This window comes from Fundulus heteroclitus, chromosome 5, assembly GCF_011125445.2.
Source record: "Fundulus heteroclitus isolate FHET01 chromosome 5, MU-UCD_Fhet_4.1, whole genome shotgun sequence".
In the NCBI taxonomy this organism is placed as follows: Eukaryota; Metazoa; Chordata; class Actinopteri; order Cyprinodontiformes; family Fundulidae; genus Fundulus; species Fundulus heteroclitus.
The window spans coordinates 12,802,098-12,824,182 of record NC_046365.1 but is presented as its reverse complement, the minus strand read 5'-3'; the positions used below and the strand labels follow the sequence as shown (position 1 = coordinate 12,824,182).

At 42.3% G+C, this 22,085-nt stretch overlaps 1 protein-coding gene and 1 non-coding gene across 3 annotated transcripts; one reads left to right on the top strand and one right to left on the bottom strand.

Moving 5' to 3' along the window:
* Window positions 1-3: 3 nt before the first annotated feature.
* Window positions 4-75, top strand: trnap-agg. Its single transcript has one exon. It is a non-coding gene; the product is annotated as a tRNA-Pro (tRNA).
* A 970-nt stretch (window positions 76-1,045) lies between these two features.
* klf3 (Kruppel-like factor 3 (basic)) lies at window positions 1,046-21,338 on the bottom strand. Of its 2 annotated transcripts, XM_012865470.3 has the most exons (6): window positions 21,087-21,338; window positions 9,779-9,839; window positions 8,837-9,296; window positions 7,272-7,407; window positions 4,588-4,754; window positions 1,046-3,587 (listed from the first exon to the last, which is right to left on the bottom strand). In XM_012865470.3, exons 2-6 carry the CDS (start codon window positions 9,818-9,820, stop codon window positions 3,406-3,408), a joined length of 987 nt encoding a protein of 328 aa, XP_012720924.2. In that variant the 5' UTR covers window positions 9,821-9,839; window positions 21,087-21,338; the 3' UTR covers window positions 1,046-3,405. The 2 variants fall into 2 exon arrangements, with proteins under 2 accessions (XP_012720924.2, XP_012720923.2); XM_012865469.3 differs by lacking the exon at window positions 21,087-21,338 and having other exon boundaries at window positions 9,779-9,859.
* Window positions 21,339-22,085: the final 747 nt, after the last annotated feature.

Genomic DNA, 22,085 nt, shown 5'->3' with positions numbered 1-22,085 from the left:
CGCGGCTCGTTGGTCTAGGGGTATGATTCTCGCTTAGGGTGCGAGAGGTCCCGGGTTCAAATCCCGGACGAGCCCACTTTTTGTTTTCTCATAATCACAGAAGTTGAATTGTTTTTACGGAAAACTGGAAGTTGTGGATATTTTTAACACCCGTCAATACGTTAGTGCCCAATATTATTGCCTAATGCATGTCCATGTATTTTTTTTAGTAATTGGACTTTTCTAACAGAAACAAGTACCAAAGAGAAAGTAGTCGTTATGTATTTTTTCCTTTAATTTATTACATTTAATTACAAGATTTCGGTTTTCTTTTTGTGGTCAAACTTTGTTAGAATATTTTTCGTTTAAAATAATAATAGTAAACAAATAAATAAAAAAAAAAACGCCAGGAAAGAGAAACAAGACTTATTTTTCATATTCCATGACAGGGTCTTGATTCTCAAAGCATGACTCTATAGGAGAAATTGTTTCTTCCGTATATCACGTTGCCCCAAGTATTTATTCCCCACCAACCAAATACAACTTCTAAAGTTAGAAAATATTAACTTATTATGTGATGAATGTGAAAACGTTGGTGACTTTTTTTTTGTAAGTTTCGATGAGTGCATTCTTATTTGCACTATTAGTCCAATCTCAAATACACTCACCCTTGACATATATGGGCAGTGATGTCATATGCATGGAGGAAAATGTGGAGGGCGTAAAACTAGGATTTTTTCTCACTTTGCAAATGATTTTATGTTTTCGTGTTGAACATGACAAGAAAACTAAACCAAATTAAAATGTATGGTCATAAAAGACAAAGATCTTGGAAATGTTAGGCTTTTTTTTTTAATTTCAGTGTTCTAATTTAAAAATAATTAAATCAATAAATAAATATATTTGTGTGTCTGTAAATCAACAGATAGAATCTACATCACTTATGAAAAGAGCTTATATTTTGATTTCCTGAAAACAGCTAACCTATTGGTATAAATTGCTCAGTATTGCAAGAAAGTAAATAAGTAACTAAGGAAAGAAAGAACAAAAAATAGAAAACACTGCATCCATTTTTTTTACCAATACATTTATTAAGTGGTATGAATATTGAATATTCTTTTTTAAAAATGCAAAAATTACATAAAGACTTGTAAATTACAACTATATGTTCACAGTTTAACACAGTTCCCTTTGAATTGCCACCGCTTAGATTAAAAAGAGATATGTTTATTAAAGACAACATGACAGAAATGTATAGTAGAGTATCAAAAAATCATGCTTAATAAAAACCGTTAATTGCCCTTTCAATTTAAAAATCATTATATCACAACTTGCATGTGCATAGATAAAAATAAAACATGTACAAAGCAAAAAACTAAACTGCACTGAGTATCAGGGAGCAAATGCAGATCAGTTGAACTGCTACATTCAGTATAGTAATTGTGTAAATGTGAATAAATGAGGCTTTGGAGCTATTAAAAAAAACTATACCATGACACCTCCAAAAGGTTTCATATTAATCAAATCAGCAACCCTATCAGAAACAAATGTGTGATTTTACATGGCTTGGCTTTGGGGATGATATATATAAGCTATTATTTTTTATATACAAATATATTTTTAAATGTAAAGTGCACACTGGAGATGTACAAAGACGCTATTCACACCATATTGTTCTCCATGAGGTGTAAAAATAGAATGTGCTCTAAAGTTTTTATGGCGTTTTGTAGCAGTAAAATCTGCTACAGTGTGACCTGTGGTTACAATCAAGGAGGGAAACCGAAATTTACTTTCCAAATACGTCTTAGAATGAAACAAAATTGTTTCTAATATGCCAACATTTAAGAGCAAATTTCCCTGCTTTGCACTTTGACAGAAAGTGCCTTGTTAAAAAGTACCCATATCCCTTGAACCTTTTCATATTTTCTCAAATTACAGCCATGGGTTTTAATGTATTCAATGCAACAGAGCAGCACAAAAGTAGTGCACGGTTTTATAGTGGAAGGCCTTCATGCAAAGCATTATTTGTGGTGGAAAGTTCTGCATGTCACCGCGTACACAAAGCCTCCACGGTGAAACAAGGTGGTGGCAGGATCAGGCTGTGGGAGCGCTTTTCTTCTTCGGGCAGAAGGAAACCGGTCAGGGCGGAGAGGAAGACGGATGGAGCCGATTACAGAGCAATCCTGGAATAAAAGCTGTTTTAGGGGCTGCAAAAAGTCTCCTAACACTTTGCTTTGATCTGTCACAGAAAATCCCATTAAAATCCAGGGAAGTTGGTGGCTGTAACACAATAGAATGTAGAAACGTTCAAGAGGTAGTAATACTTTGAAAGGCACTGTAAAAAGTGTCATACAATAAAAAAAAAATAATAATAATAATAAAAAAAAGGCTACCACGGTGTCACATCACAAACCAAAACAGAGTTTATACATACATAAGACATGTTATAATACACAAAGAATAATAGTTCTTCTACCCTTTAACCATTTGATGGGTGACTTTTCCTCACTCACACAATAATGCCCCTGTGCAGCTATGTTCACATTTCTGAATGAAAACATCGATAAACACTTCACTCTAGAAAAATTAACGCGACCTGCGGTTGCACTTCTCAACATGCAAAAGCAGACCAAAGCAAGACTGAGCTGCTTTTAGTAAGTGCACGTTTTATCGCTCTCTGTGTGTGTGTGTGTGTATGTGTGTGTGTGTGTGTGTGTGTGTGTGTGTGTGTGTGTCCAGGGGAAGGCAAGCGTTTAGCTCCCTGTCCTCACTTCATCATGTAAAAGCTTGTAGAGGCAGATGTGGTGTGTGGTGCGACGTGGTGGCCCGTGAAGGAGGAATTAGCATTAGCGTTATCTCACAGCTAGCTGCGCTCAAGAAGCAAAACAACAAAACGACAAAACGACAACAAACGAACACACAGCTTAAGTATGTATGACACGAAGCACAGTGGGTGAGATATGATACATTCTGGAAGGATTTCACATTTTATTGTCCTAGCTAGCGAATGACGTGTATGAAAGCGTGTGTCCAAGAGGAAAATACAGAGATCGGGTGTTGCATTAAAGAGTTGGTAGCGTGCCAAGACTTGTCGGTCGATGACGCGGGGTCGCTCCCGGAGAACACGCGAGGGCGCCGCTCTCAGGCCAGCTGAGACGCTGCGGCCGCTCGGGGCCCTCCACGGCGGACCCCAGGTCTGACACAGCAAACGTAAATGTCCAAAACGGGCTGAAGAGGGAGGCGCGAGGCGTTAGCGGCTCCTGCGCGTGAGGTGAAAGGGTTCGAAACAGGCACCCTGGGGAGACGTTTCCCCCCCACTTTCTGTCCGAGTCAGCTGTTTTAACACCGGCGATTCACAGAGGTGTAGTCCCAGCAGTGAACCCCCGGGCTGAAACGCACGCCGCCCCGCCCGGCGCCAAAAGGCGCTCACACCAGGAGGTGGCGCTTCTTGTGCAGAGCCAGGTGATCCGAGCGGGAGAAGCTGCGCTCGCAGTCGGGACACTGGAAAGGTTTGACCCCCGTGTGCTTGCGGAAGTGTCTCGTTAGCTCGTCCGAGCGGGCGAACTTCCACGTGCAGCCTTCCCACGCGCACTTGTAAGGCTTCTCTCCTGCACAAAGAAGAAGAAGAAAACACAGGCGTGAAGGAGAGGTCACTTTTAGGCTTTAAGAGGTGACATTTCTTGAGTGAAGCTTGTGAAGAGACGTGTCAGGGTCAATGTAGCACAGCAGAATAGGTTTTGGTCAAGAATACTTGTCAGCAGCATAGCTTTGTCATAAACTATAATTCAGGTCGGTTCAAAAAGACTTTACTAATCCTGAAGGGAAATTAAACAAGACACTAGTGACAATATGAAGCTGCACACAGAGCTGTAAAAATGTATTTGCCACCTCACAGATATCTTCTTATTCGTGCTTAAGGTGAAGCTCAAGGACCGATGGCCGGACATTCTCCTTCAGGATTTTCTGAATTAACAGCTCCGTCAATTAAAGGAAGTCGTCCAGGTCCTGAAACTCTGCCGCTGACCTCCTGGATGAGTCTTTGATGCATTCCTCTAGTAATTTAGCTTGGCTGAGCTCTCCTGGGAAGGTTCACCACTCTTCCATCTTTTCTCCATTGGCAGACGATTGCCCTCACCGTGGTTCGCTGGAACCCAAAGCCTCAGCAATGGCTGGTTGAAGGTTGAAGTTGTTTCTGATTTAGTTTCTTGCGTCTCTTTACGTCAGGGCAGGACGTGTCGGTAAGCCTTCCTCCTGTTGTCAGACACGCTCTGTTTAGGGGATTTCTTGATTCTACAGGTCCGTTGGTAATCCGGTCGACGTTGTGACTTCTGGAAGCGAATTCAACCTTTCAAATGTGGCTAGCCTCAGCTACAAGAAGGTTTAACAAGGTGGTGGGTTACTTCTTTTATGAACTCTTGTCTGATATCTAAAAAGGTATTTGATGATCTTAAACATAGAAGTATGCAAAAGAAAAAAGCATTTACGTTCTCTGTTTGGACTGAGACTACATGGGCAGAGTGAGAAAGTGGGAAACAGAAGACAGAGTCAGAGTGATAGTTGCAACCCTGCAGGGGTAAAACGGGCGAATGGAAAAGGGAAGTCTCTTACCGGTGTGCGTCCTGCGGTGCGCTTTGAGGTGGGAGCTCTTGGTGTACACCTTGTTGCAGCCGGAGAAGTCGCAGCGGTGAATCCGGCGCTTTTTCAGCGTGTCAGGCGATTCGGCTGGCAGAGGATGCTTGGAGCCCGTGCGAACTATCACCGACGGATTGTTGCACCTAAGAAACAGAAAAGGGAAAGAAACGTCTTAAATGCCATTCCTTCGTTACACGAGGTGGCCAGCAGAGGGCACCACAATCTTGTTTTAAAATGTTAAAACTGACAGAGGTTTCGTTTTTTTGCCTGATTCCGTCATACATAATAATTAACACCCTTTTCTAATCATCATCATTTTCGCCTGGTCATGTGCCATAGTTGTCCATCTACAGTTCATTCACAGGGATTTGAACCTATACACATGATAAAATTATCATTTTAAAAGCCTAGGGCATGTCAACAGATGACGACCCAAAAGGGAAAAAAAGGGGACGTGTGCCAGAAAAACCTTGTGGGACGTGTCTTTTGTACCATATCCTGAAGCAGTAGGAGTGTGTTTGTGTAAGTGGCGGTTAGGAGCAGGTGTCAAGTGTTGAAATGTGGATCAATTTTTGTATAAAAGAATGTGCTAAACTTCCCAACAACGCACAGAGTCCAAAGGATCACGGCAAAACCCATCATTATTGGACACCCGAGCACCTCTGGCATATTTACTGCACAGGTATAGTTTATTGTATGGGGTAGATGTGTGAGTAAAGAGGAGGTGTTGACAGATAAAGCCACACCTACGTATGCCTTCTTAAGGGTCCATTTATTTCTCAGTTGGCACATTTGGAAAAAAAAAAAACGACAAGCAAGCCTGTAAAGGCAGCCACCGTGACGACGACAGCAACGGATAAGTTGCGCTCATCTTACAGACGGGCAAATAAAAAAAAGAACAAAACTAAACAGGTGAGAACCAACTGCCAGTGGGCCTTTCTGTCTGTCACCTGCACAAGAAAACCAGCAATTTTATTTTCCTTTGAGGAAAAAAAAAAAAAAAGGCCTCTAGTTAGTGAAAGATGAAACGCTTCTGAAAACAACTCAAGGAAATGTTGAAGAGCGGGAAGAGTGTGTTTGTGTGTGTGTGTGTGTGTGTGTGTGGGTGGGGGGGTTATGAGAACTGGCATGGACACATACAAGTCATCCACTATTACTGGCAGCTCTGGTAAAGATGTGAACAAAAGCCTTATAGTGAGTTGTTACGGAGACATTTCTCAGGGGTGGAGTATGCAGAGAGGGATTTTTGATAATTCCCATTTGCGCAATCTCTCCAGAACACCCAGAGTCCCGGCTCCACGCTTATGCCCTCTCCTCTTCAGCTTAGCCTACAGGGTTCCTGGAGGATTTAGCTCTGGAGGACTGAGAAACGCCATAGAAGACGGTTGGTTTTCACCGCTGGTCTACCATCTCTGTGTTAGTTTAACTGTGTGCTTTGAACTCTTATCCAGTCTGAAGACCCAAAGATGACTTAAATGTAAAGTCATACCTAAAGTACTTTTAAAGGTCCTTTAGGTATGAAGTCCCAGCAGAGCTAAGCTAATTCCACATGTTTAAACTTTTTGATGGCAGGACAGAAAAGCCTTTTTTTTTTTCCTGGTTTACAGTTTTGGGAGATATTTTTCTCTAACCTCCCTCACCATTGCCCTCAGAGTCAAGATAAACTTGGGTCCTGGTCCAGCCTTGTTTGTCACAGCACCAGCGGTTTTAAAACATTTTTAGTCACTGCTCTAACTGTAGATAAGGGCAAGTTTGGGCAGGCCACTATTTTCTTGTTGCCAAGTTCTGGCTTATGAAGAGCAACACAGATCTGCCTAAAATCTGCCGTGAGTGGCAGGTTCTTTTGTCTTTCCCATTTTGAAGAGTGGTTCAAATAAATGGGCCTATTAGTTGCATCTTATTTATACCCCAGAGGAGCAGGAAGACATGGATTACAGCTTAGGGTTAATTATCAAGACTTTTTACACATCTTTGGCATTATTGCCAATAAGAGTGAAAAAACGCTGTATTTTTTAGAGCCATTTCTACCAAAAAGGGGCGTGGCTGGTGAGCGGGAAGAGAGAAAAGGAAAGAACAAGGATCCACACACAGGAGCATCACACTGTGACTCACTAATGTATAGTATGCAACGCGTTTTCCACCTGCTTTAAACTGCATGGAGCCTTGCAAAGACAAACCATGTGAACAAGAGATACCCGAGGAAGACATGTTGCTGGGACATTTTTCATGGAGCTACACAACCATGACCTCTAATCAGGGCTTTTATTGCCATTTGTCATCACGACTGAAACCCAAATCTTGATTTTAACCAATAAATTTTTTCTGAATCATTCTGTGACCTGGCTGCTGTTTAAACATTTTTAGAGATTGTTTATTTGTTCGTCGCCTTCTTTTCCCAAGCCAATCTTTGGGGTAGTATTAGCAGCAAAAGCCTCTGCCACTGAAGCAACAAAGCTACTGCATCCTCCCTCTCTGTGTCAAGGAACTCTAATGACTCCGGTGGTGGGACGGCGCCTAGCTTTGAACAAATCTCGACATGGATCAGGCTGAAACCGAGCCCCTGACCAACACTTCCATATAAAGTTAAAGAGGAAGAACACTCTGCAGCTTGTGCAACGTTTGCGTTTCCCCTGCGTCCGTCCGTCTGTGCATTCACTCACTCGTACTCGTGGGGTATCCTGATGACAGAGGATTTATTGTCGTGGCTGTTCAGCGCGTCCTGAGAGAGATCTGACTGAGACTCGGTTTTGATTGACTTGTGCAGGTCGTGGACCTCCCCGTGCTTCACAGAGTTAACTGGGGAAAGACAAAAAAAAAACACAGTTTTGTTAGTTTTCTGCGAAAACCTTGCTTGTACACATAAATGTTGGGTATTCCCAAATATTCCCCTGAAACCAACGTGAGAGTGATACCCAACTGTGTGTATCTGGGAATGCCCCCTGCATAACCCTGTGAGTGTTTTACATGCATTTAGCTCTGAATACTTCGGTTATGCGTACGCTGTATAAGTCTGCCAAATGTGGACAATTTAGAGAACTGAGTGGTTCCAGGTGACCTCCAGCTGGCCACAGGCAACTGAGCCAAAATAAAATATCTTCCAATAATAAAAAAAAAAAAAGACAAAATTTGCTGACACTGTTTTTCTAAGATCAGAGGGGGAAAAACTGCTTCCTCATTTTCAGCAAGAAATATAGATACGCTGAAAAAGGAAACAGTCGAAGACAATAACAAAACCAATTACACTTCTGTGTGAAACAACGCCGTTCTCTTATTGTCATCACAATATTTCAACCATTTTTGCTTAGGAAGACATGAGGCTCAACTTGTACTCAGCTCACACTGTGATAACGCTACAGCAGGTCATGTTTAAATTGCAATGTTTCAGCACCTACCACTTAAGCTACTTAGTATTAGTCTGACATAGTTTAGATAGAAATCTGGAATTGTTTTTTCAGGCTGACATATGACGGATAAGAAATGGCAGAGGAGCACTGACAGTAAGCAAAGGGTTTCAGACGCAGGTGTCTTCATTAGGACAAAATAGGACAAAAAATTAGTTTTGCATTTGTGTTGATCAGATCTTGGTTGAATTGAAGGGTTTTATACACCTTGAGTTTTTTTTCCCCCGCGTGTTCTAAACGATCAGATGAAGACAGTATTGAAGTTTTGGACCCAGAGGCTGGAAAAGTAGCTCTGTAAAAGTACGGTGAAGGCAGCCTCATACTGTGGGGAAGCTTTTTTCAGCAGGGACAGGGGGGGGCAAACAGAACTGATGGGAAGATGGCTTGATCCATGAAAGAAAACCTGTTGGAGCTTACAAATGATATATATATATATTCCTAAACAATAATGCAATCTGACTGAGTTTGAGCCGACTTGCACAGAAGAATGGGAACAAATCTTTGGGTCTTTTGATGCACAAAGCTAATGGAGGCATACGACGAAACTACATTTGAATGTAATTGCCCCAAAGGGCAGAGCTACATGATATTGACCAAAGAAAAATTATTTGTAAATCATATAAGAACCACGCATCAGTTTGCTTCCACTTCACAATTATTAACTATTTTATGTTGGCCGGACCCCATAAATAAATAATAATAAAAAATACACCGATTTTTGTGTCTGTACCGTGACAAGATATGAAACTCTGCAAAGAGTACCGGTGCTTCTGCAAGACTTGAAGTTGAAGAGAATACAGATAAAAGGCACAAACGGGTCTCACCATATTTATGTTCTCTGCTGGGAGGATGGCCTTCATCGCTGGAGACGGGTGGGCTCACAATTATTGACGGATGAAGGTGGATAGGTGACGGGTACATGAGAGGCAGGGGCAGCACAAGCGGCGACATCATAACCCTGGGATTTTGGATGACCATGTGCGGGTAAGACATCGTGTGAGCGGGTGCCGCATGGGATTGGGGGGGCGAGGAGTGGAACTGGGAGTGCGGGGAGCAGGGAGAGGCACGGCTGGCCGAGCTGTAGGTGGAGCACGGAGAGCTGGGAGGGGAGGCCGGCGAGGACGCCGGAGACGCGGAGGAGGAGCGCTTGCTGAGAGACAGGTCCACCGGCTCCTGCTGTGTGGGGTTGCATGGGGTGAAGGGCTGCATGGGCATTTGGTAGAAGGGATGGGGAAAGACCAAGCCGTATGGCTCCGGGGTTGTCACTGAGGAAGGGTAGAACGACTGCGAGGAGGGGAAGAGAGGATGCAGGAGGAGGAAGTGGTGAAGGGAAACAAAAGAACAGAGAGGTAAACATTTCCGTTCTGCCTTGAATAACATGGAAAACATGTTTCTGCCGAACAAACAACTACAGCCAGCTAACAAAAAATAAATAAATAATGAAACGCAGCACTCTGGTCAGTAGCAGATAACTGTTATAAGGACAGCGTGTGCATGTGTGAGTGTTCATTAGCCTGGCAGAGTGTGTGGCCATTGTATGCAAATATCTACTGTAAGCAGCTTGTTTGTCCAGGAAGACCAGGAATGTGGGAACCAGTTGGTCTAGACACGTAGCAGGAGCGTGGCGCTGTTTTTAATTCTGTGTGTGTGTGTGTGTGTGTGTGTGTGTGTTAGAAGTGGAATTGGCATCAGCAGCATGTTGGGGCATGATGTTTGCAGCAGAAAAGCATCTAAAAATGGTGTTCACACAAACACGTTATCCTTACCGTCTCCATGTCTGTCTTTGGAGGGTAATCATACATCAGCATGGCTGCACAGGCCAGGCTCCTACAGAGGAAAACACACATGCATTAGCGCACATTATTCCGCCTACACGGTCAAGTGTCACCCTTCTCCGAAGGAGCAATGCTTTATTCTTGAAAAAAAGAAGAACATCTGTGATGCATGATCCTGTTCTAAAGAAAGTTTAAGGACACAACTTCGATCTTTTTCTGACCTCATCTACAGCAACCACGTTTGGTTCAGAAAAATAATATACTAATACAAATTAATAAAACAAAAACTCACACACGAGATAAAAGATTTCATTGAGCCCCTATTTTTCTCGTTTTAGTCATAACCCCTGCTAACGGTAGAAATTAACACCCAAAAAGATGAGATGTTTAAGCACCTTGATCTTTGATTCAGAAACTACTCAAAGACAAATACTGAAAAAACTGTATCAAGGACAAATACTGATGGCTACTTAGTTACTTCTACTGTTATAACATGGATCTAGGAATGACAACATGAACCATGAGCCGATACAAGCTGAAAAACAAGCCAACTTTTATGCTCAGTGACAAGCTAACTAGCGTTAGCGTTACAAGCTAGCAAGCCTATAGGCTACTTCTCAGCATTTCATGTGACCAAATGTTGAAGAAACATGTTCCCTGAAAGAGGTTTTGAAGTACTGTGTGTTTGAAAGACCTAATAAGATCAGAAGTGGAAATACGCAGCTTGTCACAGAAGCTGTCATTACATTTCAAATTAAAACCATATTAGTTTTGAGGATAAGGTTAATGAGAAACCCTAGGGTGACTCCAACTTCCCATACTTGCAATTTGAATTTAAAGATACTTCCTGTTCATTTTTTTTAAACTTGGAATTTTAGAGTTAGTATTCAACTTAATCTTTCAAAAATATTATGTGCCAGCTATTTGTGATTCTCCTTTTCTTTTTTTTCACTTTTCAACAAAGCACAATAAGCTGAGAATTTCCCAGTCATTTGCTCATTAAAATGTCTTAGAGATGCACAGAGACCAATATTACCCAATTTGCATCTTGACTGGCACTGATCGAGGTGCTACCAGGTCCCACTGACCAACAACAGCGTTTAATGTGGAAGCTGTTATTAAACGAGGAAAACAACGATTTGCAGTATCAGTGAGATGTTAAAAATTAAAGGACAGGAGGCAATTTAAAAACGTATTTTCTACGACATAAAAACTTGTCTACGGATCATTATTCGGCAAAGACATTGAGAGAAAGCGAGAACTTTAACAGGAAAGTTGGAAGGACTACATCAAAGCTGCAATGTTCTATGAGTTCAAGCTTTTCTCTCTGTCATGCAAAACGCTGGAGTCGGAAATGTTAGCAGCTGCCTGTCGATCTCAGATATAAGGTAAGTGTCTATATTATCAAAGGAACACATCTGGAGACTGATGTTAGATAGCCATGCTAACCACGGCAATCGCTAATATAAAGTTGTTTAAGTCCCTTTTCACAATAGCAAAGTTTTCTGATTGGTGAATCTCTATTTTGTCCGTTTGGTGGTCCTTGGAAATATTTGTATCTACAGAGCCAGTACTTGCTACAAAAAGTTAGAGAACCTCCATCTAAAGAAATTTAACTACTCGACACTTGAAGCACTGACACATACGCACACCTTTTATTTTTGATGTTCTCGTTTGCATATTTTTAATTCTTCCCAGCCAGCTGGTGCATAAGCGCACACATGGCACCTAAATGATTTGACATATACTGGGAGATGTTATTTAAAAAGTCAAAACTCAATTGTTTTCTGGGAATACTGAAAACAACTTCCTTCTGGCCACCTACGCCCCTGTTATCTCTGCAGGGAAGGCGTACCACAAGCGGCTCTCTGTAGTTGAGATCACAAACGCTTGCTTCGAGCCAGCCAATCAGATGGTGGAATGTGACCCTAACAGAATGACGTGATCGACAGTATAAAATGCTGCACAAAGGTCCAATTATACCAGCACTGTGGTTTTTCCACAATCTGCATTTATATGGATGTCATTAAACACCTTGACAAGGGCGGCGTCTGTACAGTGGTGAGCATAGAAACCTGACTGGAAAGCATCAAAGTGGCTAGTCATTGTTAAGAAGGTGTTTAATTTTTGAAACACAGCTTTTTGCATAATCTTACTGATAAAGGTGAGGCTTGAAATGGGTCTGTAGTTCTGCAGAAGTAGGTTGTCCAAATTGTTATTTTTTCAACAGCGGTTTGATAATTGCTGCTTTTAGAGACTGGGGGAAAAACATCTGACAGAAGGGACGTGTGAGTCAAATCAGACGTTATGACAGGGAAGAAAGCTGTAGGTAGAACATCCAGGCAGCAGTCGTAGTCAACACAAATCACCGACAGGAGGTTATTAAAATCATTTAAAAAGTTTGATTTGGTCTTAGGAGGCCTGTGAACTTTCAAGAACATAGTTCGTACCGGGCTCTTTATCCGGAGAGCTAAATATTTAAAAGAGTCAAATTTCCCCAGAAAAACCTTGCAGCTTCTTGGCTCCTCACCAACACCCGCAAGTGTGACCAAATCACTCCTGTCCTTTACTCTCTCTCTGTTGGCTCCTGGGTCGGTTCAGATTCAGTTTAAATTCCTGTTTGTTTTCATTTCAATTCAATGCCTCGCACCGTCGTACCTCAGTGACATTCTGACGCTTCACCAGCCCAGTAGAGCCTTGCGCTCCTCTGAACATCTGCTGGCAACCACACTGTCCAGTTATACACAGCAGGGCGATCGTGCCTTTGCAGTAGCAGGGCCCAAACCCTGGAACTCACTTCTCCTGGAATCACAGTCCGTCTCAATCCTCAAGACCTGGCTTAAGACCTATTTGTTCACTTTGGCCTTTGATATAATAGAGTTATGCCCCCTTTTAAAACGTGCTGAAAACCTCAGACACCCGACGACACGTCAACACATCCCACCTACTAAGAACTGTCAGGTATTTGGATAAGAGACAGCGAGGTTTCCTATGAGGTTCCGATTACCTTGGCTTTAAGTGGCCAGGTGCAGTTGCGTTGATTGTTTGTGCCTAAACGAGTTAGTTTTTGAGCGTGATTGAGTGCGAGTGTGTGTGTGCGGTTGTTCGCTGGAGCGTTAAAGCAACACCAACTGTCAAAGAATCTACCCTGAGGGACTCTCCGTCTGCGTATGACCTGATTAAAGTCCACAGTCTGGAGACAGGTTAGCCTTTAATTATTAACAAATGGGTAAGAACGGCAGCCGTCACACCCAGGCAGACACATACAGGAAGGCAGGCACGCACACACAAAGACACACACATACACACACACACACACACACACAGGTTCAGGATGGGGAGCAGACCAACGAGAGAGACGGATGCTCGCTAGCTGGGTCAGGAAGGGTGTGAACATGACGAGAGAAGCCTCGCCCTTTGCCTGGCTTCAGGGAAACAAAGAGCCTGGCAGTCAGGTGTGTGACTGTGTGTGTGTGAGAGTAAGAGAGAGAGAGAGAGAGAGAGAGGAGCGTGCGTGTGTGTGTGCTTTGGGAGTGTGTTTTCTAATCCAGGTTTCAATTGTTTGGTAGTTCAACCAGAGGTCAAGAAATTGTCCTATTGTGGCTGTGAATTGCGCATGCCACTGAAAATACAGGCCAGTAAAAAGCACAGACAGGTCATGACAACAGGAAATGGATTTTATTGGGACTTTTACGGCAACAAACTGAAATTTTAAACTTCCTAGAGACAGTGTTATGTGGAGCCGAGAAAGAAAGAAAAAAAGAAAGAAAGAAAGATCCTCATAACAAGGTAATAAAAATTAATAATAAACAAAAAAACAAACATATTTTATACAAGAACGTTGCCGTTTAGAGCAATCTGAGCAGAGAAATGTTCAGCACATGTTTTATTCAAATCAACCAGACATTAAGCTGTGAAACAAATTAGAACTACAGTTTAGGTTTTAGCTTGTTTCTTACGGAGTTTATTTAAACCTACATAACATGATTTAAAGTATCAGAATGTAATCTTTTATGTGACTTTGAATGATGTATTTTCACTTTTTAGAAGTAAAACTGAGACATTTTATTTGATTTACCCATTAGCTGACTTTTAGTAATTAAGATTATTTATTCCTAATTATTTTTTTTTTCTAAAAGTAATGACCACACATTTGTGGTTTTATTGCAGTATTATTTTACGAGAATTTTAAAATTGCTATCTAATTAACTTTTTTAATGCAGTGATAATTGTTCTATCAGTTATTTGAAATAAATGTAGATTCTCTTTATTTGATTCATTTTCCCTTCTTTGTGCTTACTTATTTTTATCATCAACTTATTTTTAATAATTTGTTTGTTGAAGCACTCCGATCAAGATTTTAAATGCTTCTTGAAATTTTTGTGTTTACCTCAGTCCTTCAAATCTATATTATCTTAATTACATATTTCTGTACGTTTTTAGTGTCTCCCTCACATGTTTAACCATATTAAGCTCATTCAATTATTTTTCATTGTTTCCTGAGTTTACATTTATTTTGTAAATCACTTTGTGTTGTCATTGTTGTTGATTAAACCATTTTATTATGCAACTCTATTGATTGACATAATATAACTACTACTGCTCTTCATTCAATATTAAACACAACATGAAATTGGTCTGGGTCTTAATAATACCAACCACTCTAAACTTTGGTAAATCCTTAAAGAGGCTTACATTTTTTTATAACTGTTAATTAAAATTTGAGCTTCTAAACGCACACCTGCTCATAAGCTCTACCTACATTGCTTCTTGAATTTTAAAAACTGGGTCACACAGTGCTTGGGCGAAAAAGAGCAGAAGTTGTTCTTTCTTTTCTGCTTTATGTAGAGACATTTCAACATTACCTAGCTATAGAGAATAAGTTCAAGGTCAAAATTATATACTGACAACCGTCACACGTGACGCCGAGCCTTTGTCGAACTTCAGAGAACAGACAGTAAATGCCAATTATCCCTGAGCACCGGAGCTAGAACAGCCCTGCAGCCATTTGCACCTCCAACGTGTACCCCTAAGAGCATTCACAAATATGGTTGCGTGCCGGGGAAGGGATTTTTAAAAAAACCCAAAAACATTACTTATATAAGTCGGTCTTTTGTAAAACTTACAACTGCCTGTGGGCTTAAATAGGTACAGCTTTAATTCCTTGACAGACTGCATGCAGTTGCAGGAACATACCATTCTCCTCAGGGTTTGCCTCACCAGTACGCAAATTTCTCCAGAGCGGAACGTTTACATAACTCTGACAACGATATGTAGCACCTTCGGAAAAAAGTTGCTCAATGTGCGGACAATTTAGAAAATAAAGTAGGATAAAGTGGTCCCTTTAAGTAGACTGAGGTAAAGACCTACAGTCTCCTCCTTCTTCTCCTGGACAAGAAACCAGGCAGAAATCAAACATCATTTATTGGTAAATTAACTAATTTAGGAGTCATAAACGTGATGAATAGGAAGCCTAACTCATGTGAGGGAATTTTTCTTCCTGTTGTGCACAAGTGGGTGTGTGTTTGAGCATGTCTGCAAATATTGCCCTTCTAGGTCAGTACAGCTACTGTGTACTCAACCCCAACCCACTCAGCAAACACTCCTTGCATCTCCTCTCCACACTTAGACTCCAGCTCTTCTCCTACACCTCCTCTTCATTCACTTCCCAAGAAATCACTCATGTCACTACCATATTTATCTAAACCACCCTCACCCCCACTGCTCTTCTTCTTCTTCTTCTCTCCTTCTCTATGAATGATATAAAACAAACATGACTGAAGGGGAAAATATTGCGGCTTGGAGGCCTTGGCTACTGACTCCACCACACACACACACACACACACACACACACACACACACACACACACACACACACACACACACACACACACACACACACACACACACCACACACACACACACACACACACACACACATTTCTACATGATCACAGCAGCGCACAAGACTTTCTGCTAGCTCAACAAAATGCACACACTAAATCACTAAAGGGCTAAATTATTACAGACACGCACACATGCTCTAATGGCAGCAGGCTGGAGATGATGAGATCACCAGAGAGACCAGAAACCTCCAGACAACAGCTTTGTCCAAGAACACGCTGCAGCGCACATACGCACACACACACACGCACACATGCACACATGCACACACACACACACATTGGAAGCTATGATCTCTCTTCTCCTAACTCAGATTTTTTTCTTTACTTTAAAGCCTCTTTTTTTTCCCCCTATCCCCATGAGTCTCACCTCATGTCAGTGCTCAGCTGTATTATCTCATGACTGTCACTTTGAAGCCAGATTGCCAAACTTCTACTCCGCCGCATACAGCAATATTGCCTCATCTCCTGCAGACCAGGAACTTCATGTACGCACTGAAGCCTGACTCAAACTTTGGTATTGACATTGCAATCAGCGCTAAATCAGGTCCCCGACTGCCTGAGCCGTCGAGGTGGTGAGCTAATATTCCAACAGTTGACTTTTTTTTTGTGTGTCTTGAAGTTTACCCTTCCTGTGTGATGGCCTTTGTTGCATCAGAAGTGCTCTTTGTACAGCCCTCTCAACACAATGTGCAACCCCATTAGGCATCGGGCCAGACTTGGATTCTCACGGCATGATAACCAGGAGGAAAATTACCACGGCTTCACGGCGGCTATTTACACAGCCATGGTCTAGAGACGTTGAATTGACAAGTCTGTTTTCACCAAAACACAAACAGCCACAAAGACCAGCCTCTCTCTGAGCCACACCTGGTCGTTCATAAATGACCAGTCGAGCCAGCAGTTTACCACACGCGTTTCAGCTCTCAGAAATAAAATGAGGTGGGGATCGTGGAACCAAAAGGGTGTCAGACGTCTCCCATTCTAACCAACGGTATACAGCTGTAGACTCTCAGCAGCTATACACTCCAAGATCACACCGAGGTCCCACAGTCTGAGACGCTTCTGGCTCATGCATGACTTAGTTTTCTTGTTGGCACAAGTGGAAGTTAAAAAAAATGTCAATTCATGGCTGCACATAGCATAATAAACAATATATGATGTAACCGTTTATCAGTGTAATTTGTGTTCGGTGTTAGGGTAAAGGGTCAAGGTTGGCGTCAAGACATATATATATAAGTGTTGGGGCATGAAAGCAAATCATTTATTAACCAGATCTTCTCAGGCCCCAGCCCGACAAAGATGGAGGCTGGGAACGGTGCCTGCAGCCAGATATTCATCTACTTCTTATTCTAAAAGGTAATATTCATGAGTAGCATGAATTTTTTTCCTTTATCACACTGCAAAAAGATAACTAAATATAAGTAAAATCTTTCTTGAAATGAATGTATTTATCCTTGATTTGAGCAGGATAAATAAGATTATTTGCCAATGGAATTAGTATTTTTACCCCTAAAATAAGATAATTAGATATACTTCACTTGAAATAAGATGATGGAGATGAATTTTGCCTATTTTAAGTGCAAAAATCCTATTCCATTGGCAAATAATCTTATTAACCTACACAAATCAAGGAAAAATTATCTAATTTCAAGAAATAATTTCTTATTTTGAGTTCTATTTTTGCAGTGCAATTGAGGAAACTCCCCTTGGCTGAAGTCTGTGTCATTGGTTCTGTCCAGGAGCACTTCAGTGCGACTTCTCTAGTGCATGTTACAGCGAGAAAATATGCTCAGCCCCGCTTTGGTACGAGAGCGCTTCTGCTGGAGGCTAAAGGCGCTGCCAGCTGGTCGTTCAGACCACCCTCAAGCCAGGAACTCCACTCACCACTACATATGTCGCGGCTGTGACTATCCTGCACTCCTTTGGTGATATTCTCTATTGATGGCCATAATTTTATATGACTGGAAAAGATTTCAAAACAGCTAAGTTTCTCTTTCTCGTAAGCAGGCATGAAGTGCAGCAGTGCTGGGTTGCTCTATTCCCCATACAGCTAAAGTAAAACCCTGGTCACACCAACATCTTTTCCAGTTTTTATTAAAAAGGACTCCAAAACTGCAGAGACCGCATGACGGGAAATTTTGTGGCTTTAACTGCAACATTCGTAAACATGGACACTTGACAACGTCCCCTTCATAAGAGTTATGGCGGACGCTCCCTCGGTTTGTACAATGCACAATGTTACGAATCCAAGTCGTCATTGCAAATTCAATGCCACAACCCAAGATGCCCATACGTTCACACGATACTCAGATCAGTGGGCATCTTGTGGCTAAGTGCCTTGCCTAAGGAAACAAGTGTGTGTGCTATTTTGCCAGATACAAGGCAATTCCTCTACCCAAACTCAGCCTCAAATGCGGATGTTTTAGAGCTAGCCAACTAGCAGCGTGCAGAAACAGGTGGGGGAGGAGTAACACTATGTTTGCGGGTTTTTGAAGCCGTGATCGTCTAAGCCCTCAGTATGCCCGGCTGCTGGTAACTAGACCAAACCATCATTCTCCCTAAGCTCAGCCAGTCGCCTCACCTCTGGTTCCTAGACTGCCCAAACAACATAAGCCCCGCTGACTCCTCTCACTTTGAGGCCCCTCTACAGTCTTATTTTGGCTTCCCATTGCCTCATTTGGGCTGCCTGGCTCCTGCAGCCCAAAAACGCACACACACACACACACACACACACACGCATGCATGAACACACATGCAGGCTACAGATCCTCTCTGCTCCTCTCCAGCAGACTGTGAGGCTACAGGCCTGCAGACCTCAGGGGTGGGGGGTGTAGGGGGTGGAGGATTGGGGGAAGCCAGAGGGGGCCATCAGCAGGGGAGAGGAAACAGGATCCCTCATCTTGCACGCACATCCACACACAAAGGCGTGAATGCGCGTGCGTTTAAAGAAACACCCCGAGCTGTCAAGCACTGTCAGAGGCGAACACGCGCGCACACCTCAGGTTGAGCTTGTCAGGGAGAGTGCAGTTTTTTGAGGCTTTACAGACAACTGAGGACAGAGGGAAGGGGAGAGGAGGAACAGGGAGAGAAGCGGAAGCCCTCAGAGTTCAGGCCGACTGTTATTATTTCCACACTCCGTGATGGGTCGGGGGGGGGGGGGGGTGAAGGAGAGGAGGAGAGGAGGAGGAAGGAGAGGAGAGTGAAGCCAAATGGGGGGTGCTGCTGCAGGGGGCCTGCGGTTTCCTGTCTGACTCCCTCCCCTCCACCGCATACTGCACCTCCCTGGCCCAAGAATAAGGGGAACAGGGGGGGCAGAGTGAAAAAAAAAAAAAGGAAGAGAAGGAAAAAAAACAGCCGCTGTAACCAAACTATGTCAAAATGGAAGTGGAAACAACAAGACTGAGACAGAAAATGGGAAGAAAATGAGGTGGGTTTCAACCATAATATGACAAAACTTCAGCGAACCTCAGACATGGGGAGGGGGGGGGGGGGGGGGGGTTCAGGCAATGAGATAGTCGCATTGGCCCAATCCAGCGGTTGAAACGCACCAACATGTGCGTCCTTGTGTGTGTGTGTGTGTGCATGCTTCAGCATGACACGCGTGTGTGTGCGTCTATGTGTGCTGGCACGCATAGGTTGTGTAACGACTTACAGCTTTTTAGGTTTATGGCTGTCTGAGTAGCACGGTGTCCTTTTCCCGTAACTTCTCACTGAGAACAACCAACCGTTCAGCATCCAGGAGTTTAATGTTTAGCCTTAATGTTCCCTAGGACATGGCCTTTGAGCAGCCGTGTGTGTGTGTGTGTGTGTGTGTGTGTGTTTACACACAGTCTTGTGCATTTTGTTCCACCAGATAACATCAGCCTGTTGATTCAGGAAAGGCGGCGTTGGGATGGGTGGAGTATTTAGGGCGTGTGGGCGCTGCCTCCATTCTCAACAAATAAATTTGGAAATCAATAAAAAAAAAAAAAACAAACAGACGAGTCTTCTGTTTAGGAGTCCTGAGTAAGAAGAAAGGAATCAAGAGGGACAAAAGAAGCTGAGAAAAGAGGCGAGATGTTGCCCTCGTTACACCCGTTCTACCCCCAACATCCTTCTCTCCTCCCTTCTTTCTCTCCTCCCTTCTTTCTTTCTCTAGGCTCTAAACAGGATAAGGGCTTCATATGCCAAGTGGAATGTGTGACGCAAGCCCAGGCCTTGAAACAAAGCACAGGAAACAGGGAGAGACAGAGAAAGGCAAACACACACACACACACACAGACAGAGGAGGAGATGCACATTGTAAAAGATCTAATTAACCCAAAAGACGGGTAGGAAAGTTCAGGTGTGACAGAGTCACACTGTCTCCGAGGCTCGGCTATAAATCGTATTCATTCTTGTCACTGACTCACTCGGTGTGTTAATACACCTTTAATTAGTGATCATTAGCAGACAAATTTAATTAACGTGGCTAAAATAGTTAAAATGACAAATACTATCAACTGATACTAAAAACCCAACTTTTATTTTTAACGCTCCTTTCCTTTCTTTTTTAACTTTTTACCTGTTTATCATTACTTGACCTTGGATAAACTAACACACCGGTCTAAAGACAACTAATATTTTCGAAACTGTAACAAACCTCCAATTTTTTTTTACTTGTAGCAATAGAGCATACAGTAAAAAAAAAAAAATTTAAATAATAAAAAACAACAACCCTGTTCTGCCATGATTAGCAATAACATCCTCTTTATACCAGTTTGATTTCACCCTTATATTAAAAAAAAAAAAACCCATTATGGTACCAAATCTGGTCAAGGATTAATTACAATGGCTCAATTTCTCCTACCTTGATTATCAGTGACAAGTTTTATTTATTGGACTCTTCAACTAGACAATTCAATATATATATATATATATATATATATATATATATATATATATATATATATATATATAGAGAGAGAGAGAGAGAGAGAGAGAGAGAGAGATATCTCAAGTTTTTGTTTTTGTGTATAGGACATAAAGTATTAAGATGTTTAATGGTATCAACTTTTTTTAAAAAAACAGTTCTGCCTTTAATTGGACTGTCTTTCCCTCATCTCTCAAATTTAACTTTTCCCATCACACAGGCAACATATAGGACTTTATTAACCCAGAGTTTTAAAAAAACACAAGGACATTTCTACCCCAAAAACAAGTCCCAAAAACCCAAACCACATGTTAGCTATAATTCTGATCGACACTTAGCGTCATTAATTAGTAATTGATCATAAAATCCGCATGAGCCAGTCGATCAGGGTGAAATAAAGCCACAGCCGCGCATTCAGAGCAAACTTCCCCTCCATTCTAACCAGTCTGCCGCTGATGCCCACCTACAGCCACATGTTAAAGATCCCTGGCATCAGACTTACGTCTCCGCTCAGCCTCCCGGTCTGTTCCTGCTGGGGACAGGCGGTAGTTTTCACTGCTGCCTTGCTGAACGGCAAGCGGCTGACCTCTCCGGTGGAAGCGTGCCAATTAGGGCGACTCCGGGGAAACTGGCGGCGCAGGGCGGCGCACGGCTCTCCGCGGTATCAGCTGAGCGCAGGCTCCGAAAGACTGGGCCGAGTTACGGAAAGTCCTCCTTCTCGTTGCGCGGCTGCGATGACTGTGGCGCTCCGCGGCTTTGGCTGCGTCAGATGATCCCGTTCGTCCGCCCCGAGGGGTCGGACCTCTGGGCGGGACGTGGGCGGGGGTGGCCCGGTCCGGTGCGTGGATGTTTCACACTACGGCTGTGTTATCGTCACTCATCCTGCGGCGCTTACTTTTTTATTGATTTTCTTTTTTCCTTTCTTTTTCTTTTTATCATTATTACAAAAACATGCTTCAAATCTGATGTAGACATAGATCCAACAGAAGCCGAAGACTCATCGAGAAATGAGCTCTATATTGTGAAATAAAGTCCACAATTGCGCATGAAGAGGGATACTTAGTTATATAATATGTTCCAAAAGGTGTGATGTCATCGTTTTATTATATTAAGACAATCATTTAATCAGCGCGTAATTACAACTCTTACATTTAACTTTTTTTTATCATTTATATATTTATATGAGAAAAATCTGGTGCGAGTTAAATATACAATTCATTCGCACTTTTATACATAGAATTTTTATTTTATTATCTTGTATTGTAAAACAATTTGGATAACAGAAATTAACATGTGTTGAACGACTGAAACCTGATATGTTCAGTCACCATAAAAAGGACACATAAGTAACTTTCCCCCCCTAGCTTTTAGATTAAATCAGATTAAATGTTTTACATCAGGATAGGTAAATAAATTCTGTTTGCTAAATGTCAGATTATTCAACAACTTTAGATGCACCAGCAGGATTACTGCTGTTTTATACAATTTTACTAAAGGCTAG